Consider the following 13,463-nt stretch of genomic DNA (forward strand, 5'->3'; position numbering starts at 1 on the left):
AACTAGATCCCAAATAAGAGGCAACCTAGTAGGAGAAAGGTTTATGTAATTGTTAATTATAATTCAGTATGCTAAGTGCAATAAATGCAGTGCAAATGAATATCATGGCAGTCCAGAGGATAGAAGGAGAAGGAAGAGTTGGAAGATTAGAAAAGGCTTTTTGGAAATGTCGTCAGACTTTTGAAGAACAGTCTTTCTTCAGATTTTTGAAAGACAAATAGGAATTCTATATGGTAACTACGGGTTTAGGTTATATAGGATATACATTTTAAATTGTTTAAATCACACAGGTTTAAGGAAACTGTTATGGGGACACATGACTAAACGTTTTGACTTGGTAGTGTATTTACTTTATATAGTGAATTCCACTTCCTCCCCGCCATCTGCACTCCTACCACAGTGATGTCTAAGGGACAAGTTAGATACAGCTAGTCACTTATAGGTCTCAGCAGATCTAATCAGACAGAGTAAATAGACCCTTATGCTTATGCCTTCAAGACCACACTGAATGCAGGTAGTTGCTGGCTGTCATAGCTTTTGTGTATAGTGTACCACAATCCCCCCGACCCCACCCCCGCAAACCCACCACACACACACAATAGAAAGTCCACTATACCTTTGTGGATTTATTTAGGAACTCCCACATTCAAACAATGCTTGTTATCAGTACCCTGCATTAATAGTTCTGTCTCTTCTCTCTCTTTTCTTGTTCCTTCTGCTGCTGCTTCTCCCACACTTCTCAGCTTTCAAGCCAAACAGACTAACCTTGCTACTCAGGGTCCTTCTTTCCCTTGCAGCCAAGAACCAATCAATTTGGTATAATGGACATACTTTTTGGATTTGACCTTTCTTCAGCTGTTGCACAGTACTAAAGGAGAATATTCCTTCAAAGTGAAGGAACTTTGTTTTTTTCCCTCCCTGGTTTATATCAGAAAAAAGATGCTCATGAAAATTAGGGAAAGATCATTTCTAGTTAGCCAGTTACTGTGGTAGTAGAGAAGCTTCTAGGATGTCACTGAAAAGGTGGTAGACAGCATCTGCAAGTGATACACACACCAAACAGAGGTAACTGAGTTGACTTTATCAATATTTTCTGTCAGTGGTATTAAGCTTTTTATTCTCCCCATAGAATTACACCATATACTGGCATCAGTAGTAACTCTGGCTCAGTAGTTCATAAATGTCTTGGTCCTGGAACCCCTTCGTAAATGTCTTGGTCCTGGAACCCCTTCGCACTCTTAAAAATTATTGGGGACCCCAAAGAGCCTTTGTTTATGTGTGGGTTATAACTGCCCATATTTACTGTATTAGAAATTAAACCTGAGAAAACTCTGAAATGTTTAATTCATTTAAAATAGTAATAAAATCTATTACAAAATAATATAAATCACATATTTTTTGGAATAATTGTATTTTCCAAAACATAAAAAGTGAGAAGACTGACATTTACATTTTGCAAATCTCTTTAATGTCTATTTAATACAAGACAGCTGAATTTTCCCCAATCTGTTGTGATGTGTTTTGATTGAACTATGCGTGAAAAATCGAACCTGACATAGCTACATAGTTGGAAAAAGAAGATAAGTGTGAATATTTTTCTTTGATACCACACTAAAACTCAACAAGTATGCTTCTTAAAGGTTAATTGCAATGTATCTGAAATCATATCCATGACCTCAACAGTTTATATCATATTAAAATCCACTTGTACATTTTGCGGTTTAAATGGATTTTACCCATATATGATTTTGATAAACATTTCCTCAAAATTAAGCAAAATGATCCTGAAAACTAGAGGAAAACAACTGACAACAATCATTGTCAGTGATAAAAAGAATGGTCAGATCCAAAGATTACCTTGTCCATTATGCTCTAATTGGCTGCTCTTGGCTGAAAAGGAAAGAAAGACCCCAATTAATAATGTCTTTCTCTGTTGGTCAATTGAAAAATATTGGCTCAATGAGTTATGTAAATCTTTCAAATACTGACAGATTTTATTACAGATTATCAAAAAATTACATCCACTAATATCATACTTGATCTCAAGGGGACAGCTTTAAGAACCAGGAAGCTTTAAGGCTACTGGTGACAGATACATATTTTCAAAAATTCTAATTTTTCCCTGAAAGCTTGAATTTTATCACTGGCAGCAAATAGTGTCAATTAGTTTCCTTGAATTTTCAGGGTCATACTACTCATTTATAAGATAATGTTTATCAAATGCCCAGGTCTGAGTAACCAAAGTTTGTCTGACAGGTGTTATTTCAAGTAAAAATGGGGTTACATGAAAAAAGTGGCTAGTTCAGCTTGCAACTAAAACAACTGCACGAGTTTTCTCCTTGAGCCAACCAGTTTGCTATGCAATGGATGCACTTTATACACATTCCATTTTGTCATACGGGGTATTAAAAAGATGCACACAAAAAGGTCAAGCTTTAACAAAATTTAAATTTTCACTGCTTCTTCAAGGACATTCAGTGATATTGAAATTTTTTCCCCATTGTTCAATGTGCAGTGGTAAAGAACACAGTGATAACTGTTTGGTGCCACTAACCTGATTAATACTAAGGGGCTAGCATAGTTTTACCCCCACTGCTTTTGCTCTCAGTGAAGAAGGCAAATAAAATCTTTGTATAATTATGAACACAGTTTTGACCTCTCAGGCCTTTTGAAAGGGTTTTGGACCCACAGGGATCCAAGGACCATACTTTGAGACCTGCTGCTTTATCTTATTAAGGAATTAGCCAAACAACTGTTAGAGAGATAAAAGTGACCAGCTTACTCTTCTCCTACTCCTTCAGTTAATCTACAATAGTATTTAAAGTATGGCTAACTTTCATGTTTCCAACCAATATTACCTGGAGAATCTTCGGTATCTTTGGGCATTCCACAGATGGTGAAGCTGGGAGTAGGGATATTCCCTAGCAGCCTCAATATTGCAGAGGACAATTAGAAACAGCTTATTACAAAGGCAGTATTAAGAATTAAATGGATTTCTTTGTTATTAGTTGTATGACTGAGACCAGGCCACTTAAATCTTCTCAGTTTGTGAGAATCAACTGAAATAATGTGAAAGCACCCTAAAAACTGTGAAGGTCAATACACACTTAAGTTATTATAATCCAAATATTTCAAAGGAAGAAAATGAAAAGGCTGAAGAGATGGGGAGAAAAGGTTAAAAGACTTTTACTTCCATCTCTTCTCCTAAACTAATTAAAAATTTTTGCTTTACCCTAGATTTACCACCCCCCCTTTTATTAAGCACAATTTTCCTTAACTCTTAGTCTTTTCAAACTAAATACCAATTCCCCTTATTTGCTGAAGTGTCAAGGAGGCAATTTAATTATTCGAGAATCAAAAGTCAATGCCTTGCTATTTAAGTGCAGGGGTGGGAAAGGGGCAGGGAATACAGACAGAAATATGGAAATCAAAAATAAGTAAAAAAAAAAAAAAGTCATTCTGACTAAAAGCATAATCTTTACCTCTCATTTACAGACAATAATTAAACAGGACAGAAAAGTGAGTATTAACCAAATTACTCAGTATGTATTGAAATATATTCCCATAAGACGGAAAGAACTAACATAGTCTGGGAAAATGGAAAAATATATGGACTTGTCCTTTTCTTTCTTACACGGTTTATAAAGTTCATTAACACACATCTATCTCTCTCCAACTATACAGCAATCTGTAAGGCAAGTAAAAATTATCAACATTTTACAGAGAAAACTCTGCTTTGAAATCAAAAGATCTGTTAAAGACCTAACTGCAACCACATCTGTGGCTTCCAGTATCACTACATTAGTAGTTACGTTTTGTATTTATTTAGGGTGGGGAGTTGGGGGAAGCAGCAGAATACTTTTTACAAATTAAATCTTCTATTGAACCTGAACTATAAAGCATATAAATATACCAAGCAACTTTCAAGTATTTTAGTAATAAAGTTACAACTACTGATAACAATAAATTTGTGTTCTCACAAGTAAACATTTAACTTAAGTAAATATGGAAGGAATTCTTTTTAAAAAGCCAGTTCCTTCACAATCAATGACAATCTTTCTCATACATGACACAGTAACAAAAAAAAATTCAAATATCTGTACAAAGATAGCAGAACAAATTGTAATTCAAGACCTGCACAAGAATAATTTTGTAATGAAAGATAATGGTGTTAGACTCCAGTTATTAAAATTATGTGTACATATTTGGGGGTACCCATATTTTTAAATTACAGTTTTAAAATAAGTTAAAATATACTTAAAAATTTAATGCAACTCAAGCATTTTAAAACCCCAAAGAATCTTAAGGGTCCATATGAAGCAGTTTGAAAACCATTGCATAAAGGTTTGCCATCACTAATTAACTACTTGATCTCTGCTTAGGATATTTAAGATAATCAAGTTAAAAACTGCCTTTGACAATCAAAAATATGTAACACAAGAAAACTGATTAACCAAGGCATAATGTAACTAGTGGTCCACAGATAGAGCAAATACATTTTATTGGCTAAACCATATAAAGTTGCTATTACTTAACAATTTTGACTATAAAAATGAGGCTCATATAGTTCAATCTAGTATTTTTCTTTTTTCTTTTTTTGTCTGTTTTTTTGAGACAGAGTTTTGCTCTTGTTGCTCAGGCTGCAGTGCAGTGGCGCGACCTTGGCTCACCACAACCTCGGCTCACCACAACCTCCGCCTCCCAGGTTCAAGTGATTCTCCTGCCTCAGCCTCCTGAGTAACTGGGACTACAGGCACACGATTCCACGCCCAGCTAATTTTTGTATTTTTAGTAGAGATGGGGTTTCACCATGTTGGCCAGGATGGTCTCGATCTTTTGACCTCGTGATCTGCCCACCTTGGCCTCCCAAAGTGCTGGGATTACAGGCATAAGCCACTATGCCCAGTCCTCAATCTAGTATTTTTCATTTTGACAGTATCTTTGTTTATAAAACCATCAAAAAGATGTCAAAATATATGATCATATAACAAAGTGAAAAGTGCAATAACAATACAAAGATATATCACTATAACTATCTTAACATTAAAAAAGTTTAAATGTTAGATCCTCTAAAGAGCACAAAACTATTCATTTAAGTAGCACTAACTGCTCAATACCCAAAGTACATTGGAATATGCCACTTTTTTATTTACTGGAAGATGAGTGGACTGATAATTACCTACCTTCCTCAATGCAGTTTGACACATGACTTTTCAAATTAAAGGATTATGTTCTTGTAGTTATCACTAGAATTTCTTCAAGTAAAAGATTAAACTTAAAAACTCGTTAACTTTACAAAATAAATAGAAGCATTTCCTCTTTTATTAAAAACTTTACTGAACTACCCCATTGACAATAGAGCAAGTTAGACTTAAGAGTTAGGGATTTCAGGATAGTTTTGATGGTTAATTTATTTATGGATATGGTTTACCTCTCCATTCTTTTTACTGACCTAAGGTTACCAAATTAGGTACATTCAATATTTTAATAAGTCTCTTTATTTTGGAGGATACTAAATCAAAACCGTAAACGGACTTCTAAGAATAAATGTAATTCTCATACAATATATAATTCAATATTCAGGCATCGGGTTAAACCATATTATTTCATTTGAAGGTGAATTCCATTCCTTGTGAAGTTGCCCTAAAATTCAACACACTGCAACAAATTAAGCCACCTACTGAGAGAATAACACTTTCTGTCCCATATAAAGGTGACCCTTCTTCCATCATTATATAGAAATATAAAAGCAAAAGTAATTCACACTGGATGAGCATGAGTTTCATTCTTCCATTATGAATTAGACTGAACAAACATTCAAAATACTATGACTCACTTGGCTACATTACTGAACACTTTATTAAATGGAAAACAAGATAAACTCTAAGAATCACATTTTGAGAGTTATAGATGACTTTTAACTTAGAGTTATATCAACAAGAAAAACATGTCTTTATTAGAAATAAACTTTTCATTGTTATTTTAAGAATGATGAAACATTTAAAATGCTACATACTGATTCTCTTAAGAGCACTTCAAAGTGGCACTCTTTAAAAAGCTGCAAATGTTGCCAAGTCATGTTATAACTGGCTCAAAGAATCCTATTTCCATTAAGTTATTTCATGCCACTGCATGAATCAATATTAAATACCTTGGAGTTACTAAAAACTGGAATACTGGCAGAGATGTGCTCAGCAATTATAAAATACGAAAATGTGAATACTCTTTTTCCACGTTTCTTTTAATAATGGCTAGAAATGAGGATGTTCTTTCTAGGTAAACAGAAATAGTTTCCTAAAAGCTAAAGGAAAGATGTAATATCTTAAATGCTAGCAAAGTGTCATGGATCCATAGCCATAGCTCTCTCAAAAGAAAAATGAAATACATTTTGAAGCCTAATATTACCTCCAAACATTTTATTAGCCTAACAAATTGCCAGAGCCATTAAAAAATTTTTTTATCAAAGTCAATACAGTGCTCTTTTTCCTTATTCAATTAAAAAACATAACTTGCTGTCATTTTAACCAGGCTGCACTTTAATCAAACATGTCTTAAATGACACATTTTTTCATGTCAAAGACATAACATCAATTTAAAAATTAAGAAATAAATTTTTTTGAAAGCTAAGTTCAGATGACATCTGGCCCTGCAGTGAAAGAGTTAACATTCAACTAAGCTGATCTGCACTTCTGATCCATTACATTTCTCACAAGCTACCCTACAATGAGCTGAGCAAGTATCAACTGTAATTTGATCCTAGAGTTTATGGAAAAAAATAACTGCACATACTCAACATGCACATTTAATAAAAATCTGTTTCAAGAGAAACATATCCAATAAACACAATTTAAGGCATATTTAACTGTTCAATTAACCTCAAATCTGCAATCCCTTTGCTCTCACGCTCTCAAATAAAATAGGAAGAAAAAAAAAAGCAGCAGCCCTACTGCAGGGAAAAGAGGCTTGAAAAACAACTTTGATTGGCACTTGGCCTGACCCACAGAGGAAGAAAAACAGTTTTTGGACAAAGAGCGCAAATATTTGAGCTTGCTTACTTATGTGCTTTTTTCTTTCTTCCTTTTTAAAAAAAAAATGTAGAAAGAACAATCCCAAAGTGAACCGTATTTAGAGATGTTGACTAAAAACGGTACCATATTCATCTCCGCTTTCAGTCCCGATGCATTTGCACAGCTCAGCAATTTTAATTCATTTGTAGTGAACAAACAGAAGCGTCTCACCTAACGTTTCCACTTAATAAAATGTAAAAATAGAGTTTGAATACGAATAAACTGATTATAATATTACTTTGGGGCAGCTGTTAAAATCTGATCAAAAAGTCTAGAGACCTTTTTTTCATTCCCTTCCCCATCCCTCTCGCCCTTCCCCACGGGGCGATTAAGCCAAGTAAGCTAAACAATACTGGAGTAAACTTTCTATCAGTCACTCTAGGAAGCAGCAATAAACTGATGGTGCGCCTCATTTTTCTGGATCAACACGGGGGGAGGGGGGTGCTAAGGAGGAATAACCCACATCCACCTCAGTCTTCTCCTCCCCCAACCCCAGCCTCAGGAACTGGCCAGGTCGAATTGCATTTCCCATGGGCATAAAGTTCAAGATGCTTTACTGGTTCCTTTCGAGACTGAACTACAGACACAGGACTACCATCCAAACAATTTGAAAACGGGGGGCGTTGAGCAAGGCGCGCAAGGCAGAAGCAACCGAATAAACAAAAACAACACTCGCAAGAGTTAGCCACAGCAAAGAGGGGCCAGGTTCCTCGGGATCCGACCCAGCTGCTCTGATTTCACACCGACCTCCATCAACAGCTAAACTGCACAGGGAGGAGGATCGAACGGATCCCTCCCGCCCTCCGCCCAAGGAGCCGACCCGGGGTAGCAAGGTAGGGAAATGAGCCGTAAAGGAGAGCAAAGGCACCAAATAAAAGGAACAAGGGAAGAAAAAATATCCCAACCCCTCCAGACTTGGGTCTGTCCCGGCGGAAATAAAAAGCCGCAGCAGTCCAAACCCTCCTGCCCTCAACCCACGCCCCCTTTCTCAGTCCCTGCGGAGGGACGGTGCCCGGGGATCCCTCTCAGCCTCCCCCAGTGCGCGCCCGGGGACGAGCCGCCCGAGCCCCGGCCGGCAGGAAGCGACCCTCGCCGGCAGGACCCCGGGCCGAACCCGTACCTTCCGCAGCACTTTCCGGCAGTTGGTACAGAGCAGGTAGTTGGCGGCGGCCGACGGGCTGCCGCCGCCCCGGTTCATCGTGGCTGCGGGCGCCGAGGCGAGAGCGGGCGGAGGGCCGGGTCCGGGCTGTCACTGCGGCCACTGCAGGGCCGGTCCGTCCCCCCGCCGCCAGCCGCGATTCCGCCTCAGCCTCCTCAAGGCGGGATGTCGGGAGGAGAGGCGACTGCCTGAAAGCTAGCGGCACTGCCAGAGGCGACCACCGCGGCAGCTGCCCCAGCGACGGCGGAGACGGCGGCGGCTGCTCCTCACCGGCCCGTTGTTCCACCCGCCCCCATCTTCCAGACCCCCGCCCCCGCCAGGCTAGGACGAGCAGCCGCCACCGCTGCCACCGCCACCGCCGCCGCCGCAGCGCCTCAGTGCGGCCCCGCCTCCGCCGCCCCACCACCTTCACCACCTCCACGCTCCGGTACCGCCCCTCCCGCCAATCGGACAGCTCCGGCTACGCCCCCAGGGCGCTAGCCCGCAGCCAATGAGCAACGAGAGCCCGACTGGGAGTCGCGCCGGCCAATCGCAGGGGCCGAGGAAGCCTTGAATCTCCGGGCAAGTTAAGTTTATCTCCGAGGCTCGGAACTGAAGGGAGATGGCGGTTAGCTAAGTAGTAGGGTAGCAGGGAACAGTTTGCTCTCCTCTGCCAATAAGAGGACGAGGGTGTGTCATATGCAAATATACTGCCCTCCAAGCCCCACCCCCAAGATAAGCTACGCCCCCTTCTCCAGGTCCCTGCAGAAGTGGTGAGGAGAATGAGATAAATAGTTGGGAGCTAGAGCTCGCTAGAGAGTCTAAGATTGAGCTAAATATTTCCTGATCTCTCGAGAAAGGGGGAGGGGAGTGGGAGGATTAAATGTTCCTTCCTTCAGGGCAGTGGTTAGGCTTTCTCTCCACCAAAATCTAACTTTAGCTGTAAAGAAGACTGCAGTTATGTAGCACTTTGTATCCAGGGATCTCAAAGAACTTTACGCATCATTTATTGTGAACCTTGTTTTGCAAAGATTTCAGTTACTTGAGGCTTGGGAGGCGGATAGGGGATAAATGTCTGAGTTATATATATATTTACGCAAGTAATCGAGTTTGAGGGGAGAGACACAAAACCTCTGGTTTAGCGGTTTCCTCTTGTTTGTGAAGCACCTTCTAGCAGTTATCTTAGAGATGTAAGTTCATTTACTTGTCCAGCACTAAAAGGCCAAAGGGGCTTGTTTTCTCACCCAAAAGACCTTCCTGAGGCAGCTGTTCGGATACATGCAGAGCACAGCGCCCTGCTCAGAAAGGAAGGTTCAGAGAACAAATTGCCGTTTAAAACTATTGGGACAAACCTACCTCTTCTAAAGCTTAAAATGGTAAGTCAGGGTTTTAGCGTCCACGTTCTGCGGAGAGAAGGCAGACTTGACTGGGGAAAGCGCAGGCTGACCGAGTGTGGGGGGACAGACGGGTAGGGGAGCCAGGTCTCCCGAAGGGGCTAGCAATGCGCGTCCGAGTCGAATGCGGGTTCCCGATGCTAGACGCCCGCAACCTGCTCCAGAGTGAGAACAAAGGCCGGCGCAGAGCGAGAACCTGATTGGTGCCCGGTCCTCACTCGTGTCCTCCGGGCCCCAGAGATAACTTGCATCGCCTACTGGCAAGGAGCTCTGTGCTCACTGGAGCCCAGCTCCCCACCCGGCCATGGCCGTGGCCACAGGACTGTGCATTATGACATCACCTGTTTTCGATTTTTAGAACCTAATCAGTATTCTCGGCTTCTCCTTTTTTAAAGGTCTCCAGCGTACCAGGATTTGTGAAGGCCTGAAGTTCGTAGAATGAAATCTATGTGGAGATGATTTAAAAGAACGGTTTCACTGGTTTGCATTTCTTTCTTTTCTTTTTAATTAAAAAAAAAAAAAACAACCCTGGTTTCCTTAGGGATTCAGGGTGGTGTTATGCAAAATCGGAAAGGTACACTTGGAGGAGCTAGCAAGTTTAGCATATCAAAGCTATTAGACCAATTTGTGCGGTTAAAACTGCCATTCTCATTTCTCAACAGCTGTCTCCTCTCTGTCCCTTTTTAGAGACCAACACATATAAACCAAGTCTACACAAGAAACAAAGGTAATGGAAATCTGCTAGTATCAGGTTTAAATAGATCAAAATAGAGTAGAAAACCCCAAAAGGGTCTAAGTTATGTAGTTGGGTAAAGGTGTTGATCTATTTAGCCAGTGTTAGCTAAAGGTCGCTTGATGCTGTGTAGACATATATAACTAAAGAGCAATGAATGGTGTGGGGAAGGTGCTTAAGATTCAGTTAGAAGAAACTGTAAAAGCAAGTAAATTCAGAAAAGGAGGGAATTACCACATGCCCTTCGATGCAGAGAACCAAGAAATGCAGGGAGAAAGTCAGCAAGGCACAGTTTTTCTAAGAAACACATATGTGTCCCCATTTAGTGGTAAATTTCTTGGGCTATATTCCTGGCTGGTTCTGGCTTTTAAAGCAGATTTTATTTGAGTATATTTTAAAGGAAAGGAGAAATTGAAGGATGAAGTGAATTTTTGTGCAGATTGAATTTTCTCAAATAGAATTTTAAATTCATATTGTTTTCTAGCACATTCTTCTTATAACCTTTTCTTTTCTTTTTTCACTTGACAGCTAAAATCCTTTCGAAATGAGTTCCTTTAATTTCTTCAGTAACTAAATCCTCCAGAAAGGAAAGCCGAGAGAATCTAGTCCTATACAATAACACCCTCTAACAAAGATCGCTAAAGGAAGATTTTAGTAGATGAATATCTTCAATAATACATGGTCACATACATGTATCTGACCATATGATGGCTCTCTGCACCAAATTCCTCCAAACTATTATAATATGTATTGTCTGTAGTGCTATTTATTTGGAAGTTAATCATGTATTACATTGTGACATTTCTTACAGTGAACCATTATGTATGTGTTTATGTTCTGCCCTCAACTACTCAATGCCAGTACCTTATTCTTAACACAGCAGCCACCCTTTCTGATCTGTCCTCACACCCTCATTCCCATCATAGTTATTCTCCTCTCTCATGGAAATGTTCAGTTTCTGGACATCTCCTTTCTCTTCCATTCTTCACCTGACCTTCCTTCCTTTCTTGGCCAGCCTGAATATTATAAAGGGAATTTTATTTCAAACCCAGGATCACACTTAAGAGGAAAAGAAACAAAAGCCAGTTCTTTTTATTGCACATAGAACAAGGAGAAACTCCACCCCTTTTGTTGTCTGGTATGTTTAAAACAAGAAAGAACTTTAGAAAAGTAGGATATGAGTGAAAATTACAACCAATGTTGATAACTACTTTTTAATTTTTTATTACAAAATTAGGATGATACTTCATTAAACATTGTACATCATTTCAAAACTGTTATCTCATAATCATGTTGCTTGTTTTGGATTATTCTTTTAAAGTGTAATTTTTTTAAGCAAAGAATCCATAAAATCACATGGCTTGGATGTACCATAACTTACTTAATCCTTATGCTATTGTTTAATATGTGGGTTGTTTCAGATTTTTCATGATTGTAAATAACAAAATAAACTTCCTCATACTTAAGTTTCTGGCAGCATCTCTGATTCCTAGGCCTGGAATTTCTGAGTAAAAGGGTATACATATGTCTTAAGGCTCATGGTGCAACTTGCTATAATATTTTGTGGAAAGATTTGAATAAGAACACAGGTGAGAGCAATCATTTGAAAGCTATCATTCTGCATAAGGCCCATCAGTATTCCACCTACCTCTACCTTAATCCCTTTCCCTTCTTCCTTCTGCCTGGTGAATATCTTCTGTTGAAACACTTCCCGAATCAAGCACTTGTCCAAGCATCCATAGTGCCCCTCTATACCTCTTCTTTACCAAAAAGCTCACTAGGGAAATGATAGGTTTAACTCCTGTTTTCTCATTAGACTTCAAACCCCTTGAAGGCAGGGATAGAGTAACGTTTACTTTGTATCCTTGGCTCCTAGCTCAACTGATAGGGAAGTGCTCAAAAAAAGTTTTGGAGAAAGTAATGAATTTCACTCTTTATAAAAGCCCCCCAATAAATGCGAATTGAATTGTTCAGAAAAATCCACTGCTTTGAAGCAGAGAGATTAGGTTCATGTTCTTACCTGTCACCAATCCTTCTCTGACATTGAACGTATTAACTATTATGGGTTGAGCATCATTCTCTCTTTTATAAAATGAAAGTTGTTACCACAAACTGGAGGTGTAGGAAGGGTTGAAGGAAAATTTTTGTGTTTAGCACGTTTGATTGAAGTTACCCTGTTAATAATATGCTGTGACTTTGGACTTGAAATTGTTTACTTCTTTAAATATTCTCATTCTATTGACCAAAGAACTGAGTTCCTCTATAGTTTCAAAATAAGGAGTTAATTGAGAAAAATCAGTTACTAAAGATATTTTTAAAACTCCATTTCTTGAGACAATAGGTCACTTTCTAACATTTTGCCTCTTCAGTCTTCTTTTTCTTTCTCAAGGGGACACCCAAAGCATTTGGATTGCTGGGAAAGTGCTGCATTATTTACACATTTGCAAATACTGTAATTTGTTTCTTGCACAAAGGAATTTACACTTCACACAATTGTAAATTGATTGCTCCCTCAGAGCTGTTAATTAGATTCCTGCTATTTTTTTCTAAGGCCCAAGACCAGTACTACTCCAAAGGAGAAATAAGAGGATCTGTTCTCAAAAGGCCACTACTTTAGTTCCCACCCCATTCCACCTCTTCAATCACCCACCTCCACTAAGATTATTCTTATCGAAGCTCATTTTTCAAAAAACAAATATTCCACCAGGACCCAAATTCCTGTCAGCTTGCTCTTCTAACATTTCAGATCAGAGTTTTCTGTATTTAACCCCACTATAAAGCAGACTACAAAAGGCCTACAGATGTGAAGGGTGTGGTTAATTTGTTTGGCTTGCACAAAGTCAGCCAGCATGATGCTTTTTAAAAATTTTTTGAATTGCTTTCAAATATTCCCAATTCAGGATTTTTTTTTTTAAACCAAAAATCTAGATTTCCATTTTCTTTAGAAAAATTGTCAGATCTGGTTACACTGGGCTTATATTCCCACAGGGCAACCATCTGTCGAGCTCACTACCTGCTATTTGGTTTGGACATGCACTCTTCTGTTTACTAAGGTCCCTGCCACTCCCTAGGGGTTATAATTTTGCCATTTTATTTACATTATCTTCTTGCCCTTTGTAGGGATTTGAATT

The 13,463-nt window shown here is 39.1% G+C and overlaps 1 protein-coding gene across 6 annotated transcripts in view; it reads right to left on the minus strand.

Annotated features, from left to right (window-relative positions):
- The window catches only part of SESN3 (sestrin 3), a 66,626-nt gene extending 56,684 nt beyond the window's left edge, over positions 1–9,942 (minus strand). Inside the window, exons 1-2 of one of the 6 annotated variants that reach the window (XM_063782548.1) lie at positions 9,562–9,938; positions 1,858–1,890 (exon numbers count right to left, since the gene is read on the minus strand). Coding sequence is in view for 1 of the 6 variants with exons in the window: in XM_009423958.5 (XP_009422233.2) it covers positions 8,188–8,265 (78 nt within the window). In the remaining 5 variants the exon portion in view is untranslated. 6 annotated transcript variants of the gene reach the window in all.
- Positions 9,943–13,463: the final 3,521 nt, after the last annotated feature.

This window comes from Pan troglodytes, chromosome 9 (genome assembly GCF_028858775.2).
Source record: "Pan troglodytes isolate AG18354 chromosome 9, NHGRI_mPanTro3-v2.0_pri, whole genome shotgun sequence".
NCBI lineage: Eukaryota > Metazoa > Chordata > Mammalia > Primates > Hominidae > Pan > Pan troglodytes.